A 6000-nucleotide genomic window follows, 5' to 3' on the forward strand; every position below is an offset into this window, starting at 1 on the left:
TTCTACATGGCAGCTGAAGCTGATTGGATGAGAGTGTTTTTAGTTTTCATTTGGCTGCCTATCAGAAAGTAGAACCCAACCCAAAGTAGAGCAGGACTTTGTAGTAACTGGACCAATCAGAGATGAGATAACATTTGTATTTATGTAATGGCCATTTGCCTCAATCAGATATTTGGTATGGTTGTGTTCTACATCAGTTACTGCAAGCAGAATAAAACCGAATCCAACTGAATCTCTTAAAATGCTAACCCATCTGTAGTTTAAGATCACTTTTAGCTCAGCTGAACACCGATAGATATGACAATTTTGACCAGTTTAACCAGGCTTTGCTAAAGGTAGGTCTCCAGTGGTGTTCAATCAAACCTTACAATGTTCCTTACATTGTCTACATCCCAACAGTTGAAAAATAATTTGGGTCATTTTAACAGTTTAGTATTTGTAACATTCAAGAAACAAAATAGAAAAAGTGACACATGTGAATGCATTGAGGAAGAAAAAAAATCATGAAAGCACTTTATCAGTATACCTGGAGAAACTAAAAAATATCAATAATCAGTATGTGCGTTGTAAGATAATTTCAGTTCAGTATAGGTTTTTTAGGAAGAATAGGTACAATCTTTAAATGTCTTGCAGAAACCAAAGTCCTTGAGTGGAAAAGCAGGCCTGGAAAGGTCAGGTCACTGCAAAAGAAGCTTCTAGCTGACCAGGACAGGAGAGAATGTGGCCTATGATACATTGTAGGTGTTTAGGGAGATAACATGGTCAGTTAGTCCCTGAGAGACAGAGGGGCAGAGGTTTCACACAATATATGCGACATTAATGTCTTATTCCTGAGAACAACCGATAAACCGTGTCATAGATCCCATGACCACCTGTTTACCACGAGGGGCCCTCAAAATGACATCAGTGAGGATGGACAATAAGAACTGTTTTTTCTGAGGACTCCGGCCTGGTTGACTCCAAAATATGTTGACCATTGCTGTATATTTGTGCCACAATTTACCAAGTAAAGCTCTACCTTGTTACAACAAAACTTCATACTGGCGTTTTTTCCAAGTCCTAAACCATCACGCAGAGAATACAAGATTTTTTCTATGACAGCGTTTGTGTGTGTGTGTGTGTGTGTGTGTGTGTGTGTGTGTGTGTGTGTGTGTGTGTGTGTGTGTGTGTGTGTGTGTTTATTTTGTGTAAAATAAAGCTCCATCCAGCATAAGAGATCTCATGTTCCTGCTGGTCAGTGGTGAGTAGAAATGAGGACCTTCCACAGAAAATATAACCATCCATACAGTCATTTGAAGATCACCTGAAGTATAAAAGTGTGCCAAAGGTTTTTGACTCGTCTGTTATGCTAGATATTTATATGAGATGGGCAGTTTGATTTGATTTGATTCTATTTGTAATTTGTATTGGGGCTTCAGCCTTGACAAGTAAACATAATATGTATGGGCCATTCTACCGAATTCGTGTAATATGCAGTCCCTCAACAATAAAAACTATTTACAAAACAATTAGGTATTAAGGCATAGATATTTAATTAGAAAATGTTATGGTCTATATAAACCCAATGCATTACATGAGATAGTGATAAGCTAAATATATACAAAATCATCATTTATAGGGTACTTTCTATTGGGAAGTAGCTGTCCCCAACCCTGACATCTAAATTTCAATGCCTTTAAATAACACTTTTCAATTTTTTTAGATTTTTTTCAATGATTTAATTTCAAGGATCTTTATGATTGGGTTGAAACAGAACTTGGAATATTTAGATTTATTGTGGGTTTAATTTTTAAATCAATTTTCTATACTCAAAAAATCATGTCCCTAGTTTTCATGTCACTACCGAAACACAAGAGTTTTAGTCCATTGGCTGAGCCTGTGTTTTAGCCACGACTCTGCATTTTTGACCATGCAGTGACACTGCATCTCTGACCCTCATGGTTGAATGGTAAGTAGCTAAATCCCATAGTTTTTATATAAATGTGTTCCAAAGTCTGAAAATCGACGTGTAACCTTAAGAATTGTCACTACCGAAACGCATGTTTTCTTCAATTAAGTAAACCTTTTGGGGTTTCATGGAAAATCTTATGTTTGTATGTGTGTTCACCTCTTCAAAGATGTGTTTGCATGCCGTGTGCTTGTTAGAATTCTTTATTTATGCTTAAAGTTAGCTAGAATTGTCACTACCGAAACAGTCACTACCGAAACATATGGTAGTGACCTGATGATTTCAGTAGTGACAAAATGAAATGGTAAGTAGTTCAATCCCATAATTTTTAAATAAATGTGTTGTGTGGACTAAAGGGCGGCCCAGAGCACCTTTTGGAAGATTTTGGGAGAGAAATGAACATCCATCCAACAGTGCAGTCACTACCGAAACACTGGATGTCACTACCGAAACAGTGCAGCACTACCGAAACACAGGATGTTTTGTAAAAAATTAAGTATATTGAGTAATCAACTAAAATGTTATGATACTGATTGGATTAATGTATGTTCAATTTCATCAATTAACAACTCTGGAATCAATATGATCAGTATTTTGCATTTTACAAAGAAATATTGCACTTAGATTTTGATGAATTGTATAAATTGAACTTGAAAATTTGGTAAAAAATTAATTTTTATGGATTTCATTGTGAAAACCTTTAAGAAATATTTGTAAAAATACTCTTCAGAGAAGGGAAGGAAACACAATCTGAACAGGTCAATAATAATACTTTTTTACTATAGTAAATGTGATGTTTCGGTAGTGACAATTTTTGGAAGAGGAAAAACATTCCAACACATTCTGAAAATACAATATAAAAATTGACTGTTCTTTTACTAGATAAGTGTACTTTAGATATGGTACAATATACATACGGAGAAAGTTTTGGGAATAAAACATAAAAAAAATCTAAATATTTCCGACCTGACTTTGCACCAATTCGGTAGAATGGCCCGTATACAGAATGTATGACATGAAATGGTGTCTGTCTCTCTGTGTGTGTGTGTGTGTGTGTGTGTGTGTGTGTGTTTGTGTGTGCGTGCGTGCGTGCGTGCGTGTGTGCGTGCGTGCGAGCAATGTTTTCCTGATGGAAGTTCTCCTTTTCTTCTCTAGGATGGGGGGATCTAGCTCTAACAGGAGGTCACACTCCCCAACCCCCTAGGATTTATGCTGTGTGTGTGTGTGTGTGTGTGTGTGTGTGTGTGTGTGTGTGTGTGTGAGTGTGTGTGTGTGTGTGTGTGTGTGTGTGGGTGAATTATTTAAATCATGTCTAAACACCTTTGATTATGGAAGTGTGTGTTTCTGGGTGTCCATGATTCCATATGTTGAATAATCAACTTCAGAAAGGGAGACCTTTAGACTGGACAGTAAGATCATGACTCTAGTCTTTATTCTACATAATCTAATGTGTGTCAGTAGTGAAGCTATGTGTGAAGACACAGACTAACTCTCCTTCAAAAACTGATAACTGAAAACTGTGTCTGTGTGTGTGATTAGAAGACAGGAGCAGTGAAAGGAAGTGTCTTTGTGTGTGTGTGTGTGTGTGTGTGTGTGTGTGTGTGTGTGTGTGTGTGTGTGTGTGTGTGTGTGTGTGTGTGTGTGTGTTTGTGTGTGTGTAGCAGACATATGCAGTGACAATAATCAGAATATATCAGAATACCTGGAGAAAATCCAATTTTTCAATAATCAGAATATGCTTGTGTTTGTGTTGGTGTCTGTGTGTGTTTGTTGGTGTCTGTGTGTGTGTGTGTGTGTGTGTGTGTGTGTGTGTGTGTGTGTGTGTGTGTGTGTGTTTGTGTTGTTGTGTGTGCGTGTGTGTGTCTGTTTGTCTGTTGGGGTATGTGTGTGTGCTTCTGTGAAACATAGCCGCACCCTGCAGAAGAGATCACACAATCCCGTACCGAGCTGTGTGTCCATGAAGAGTGACCAGTCCATGGATCATCCACTTCCCGTAGTAGAAGGAGGTGTTCCTGCTGGTCAGATGTGAGTAGTAATGAGGACTTTCCACAGGAAATACAACCATCCATAGAGTCACATAGAGAACATGTTATGGCAAAGTATTGCAGACAAAATGGGATTTGGGTCATTTTCACCTTTTGTGTTATTTGTTTTGTTTTACATATACTTCAGATGTGCTTATAAGACTTATAAGAAAAAAATATGCTATGGGTAAATAACATTTTTTCCAACTTATTAAATTAAAATGATTACGTCTTGAAATATGAAATATAGTAAACAATGATTTAGAGGATCCCCAATCTTAAAAACACACACTCTCAAAGAGAGGAGAACCAGCAGCAGGGAAAGATAAGAAGAAGAAAGACAAAGAGAGACTTAAACACTCTAAAATGCTTGGTTTTATATCTGAAGACACCAGCCAATCCCCTACAATAATGCTATAATAATATACAAAATACATTCTCCCAGGCAGAGGTGACAGTGGGAATTGTCAAATTATAAATGTCTGTGCAGAGCAGGAACAAGTCAGTAAAGTGACATAATAATAATCTGGAACGACAAGCACAAATCCAGCAGCCCTCCTGTGTCAGCAGGTGAAATGTAGTGAGAGTGAGAGAGAACGACTGCAGAGGAAATATGAAGCAAGTCAATTCATCAGCAATCACATGAGAGAAGAGCATTAGGGGGACACAGTGCTGAGGGTAGTTTATATAAAACTCTTCAGACAGAGTGGCAGTTATATAGACTACATTAGGGGGGAAACTCTTCAGACAGAGTGGCAGTTAAATAGACTACATTCCTTCTGGGCTGACAGTACTGTACTGACACTAAAGTTAAACTAATATAACAGTAAACAAGGTATTTAATATTTGTCCTTGTTTTCACAGTTACCAACCTGGTCCAGTATATGTGGAAATTCAGCAGATCCACAAATCCCATCTTCAGAAGAAGTTTCAGTGTCTGACTGAGGGAATCACAAAGGAGGGAAACCCCACACCCCTCAGTAAGATCTACACAGAGCTCTACATCACAGAGGGGGGAAGAGGAGAGGTCAATGATGAACATGAGGTCAGACAGATAGAGAGAGCATCCTGGAGAAGATCAGCACGAGGCAGACCAATTAACTGCAATGATATCTTTACACCTTTATCTGGACAAGACAAACCCATCAGAAGGGTGCTGACAAAGGGAGTGGCTGGCATTGGAAAAACAGTCTCTGTGCAGAAGTTCATTCTTGACTGGGCTGAAGACAAAGCCAATCAGGATGTCCACTTCATATTTCCTCTTCCTTTCCGAGAGCTGAACCTGATGAAGGAGAAAAAACTCAGTCTGGTGGATCTTATTCAGCACTTTTTCTCAGGTATAGAAAATCACGCAATCTTCACCAATTCAAGAGTCATGTTCATCTTCGATGGTCTGGATGAGTGTCGACTTCCTCTAGATTTCCACTCCAACCCAAGGTGTTCTGATATGACAGAGCCAGTCTCAGTGGACGTGCTGCTGACAAACCTCATCAAGGGGAATCTGCTTCCCTCTGCTCTCCTCTGGATCACCACCCGACCAGCAGCAGCCAATCAGATCCCACCTGAGTGTGTGGACCAGGTGACAGAAATAAGGGGATTCAGCGACCCACAGAAAGACGAGTACTTCAGGAACAAAATCAGTGATGAGAACCTGGCCAGCAGAACCATCACACACCTGAAGTCATCCAGGAGCCTCTACATCATGTGCCACATTCCAGTCTTCTCCTGGATTACAGCCACTGTTGTGGAGAGCACATCAGATGAATCAGGGAGTGTAGAAATGCCATGGACTTTGACTCAAATGTACACACACTTCCTGATCATTCAGACAAGCATAAAACATGAAAAGTACACAGAGAGAAAAGAGAGAGACAAAGAGATGATTTTCAAACTTGGGAAACTGGCTTTCCAACAGCTGGAGAAGGGCCATCTGATCTTCTATGAGGCAGACGTGAGTGAGTGTGGAATTGATGTCACAGAAGCATCAGTGTACTCAGGAGTGTGTACTCAGATCTTCAGAGGGGAGGC

The 6000-nt window shown here is 39.3% G+C and overlaps 2 protein-coding genes across 2 annotated transcripts in view; both read left to right on the plus strand.

The window, feature by feature from the left end:
• The window catches only part of LOC308369952 (NACHT, LRR and PYD domains-containing protein 1 homolog), a gene marked incomplete at both ends in the record, with an annotated part of 122720 nt that overhangs the window by 15548 nt on the left and 101172 nt on the right, over positions 1 to 6000 (plus strand). The window contains one exon of the mRNA XM_080844513.1: positions 3857 to 3973. Within this exon, the coding sequence (XP_080700639.1) occupies positions 3857 to 3973 (117 nt within the window). The remainder of the gene's footprint in view (positions 1 to 3856; positions 3974 to 6000) is intronic.
• LOC308369918 (protein NLRC3-like) overlaps positions 4451 to 6000 on the plus strand; it is a gene marked incomplete at both ends in the record, with an annotated part of 2199 nt that continues 649 nt past the window's right edge. Inside the window, 2 exons of the mRNA XM_080844480.1 lie at positions 4451 to 4473; positions 4837 to 6000. The exon at positions 4837 to 6000 is cut by the window's right edge and continues 78 nt beyond it. Coding sequence (XP_080700606.1) covers positions 4451 to 4473; positions 4837 to 6000 — 1187 coding nt within the window. The remainder of the gene's footprint in view (positions 4474 to 4836) is intronic.

Source organism: Sprattus sprattus (genome assembly GCF_963457725.1).
Source record: "Sprattus sprattus genome assembly, chromosome: 9".
Classification (NCBI taxonomy): Eukaryota; Metazoa; Chordata; class Actinopteri; order Clupeiformes; family Clupeidae; genus Sprattus; species Sprattus sprattus.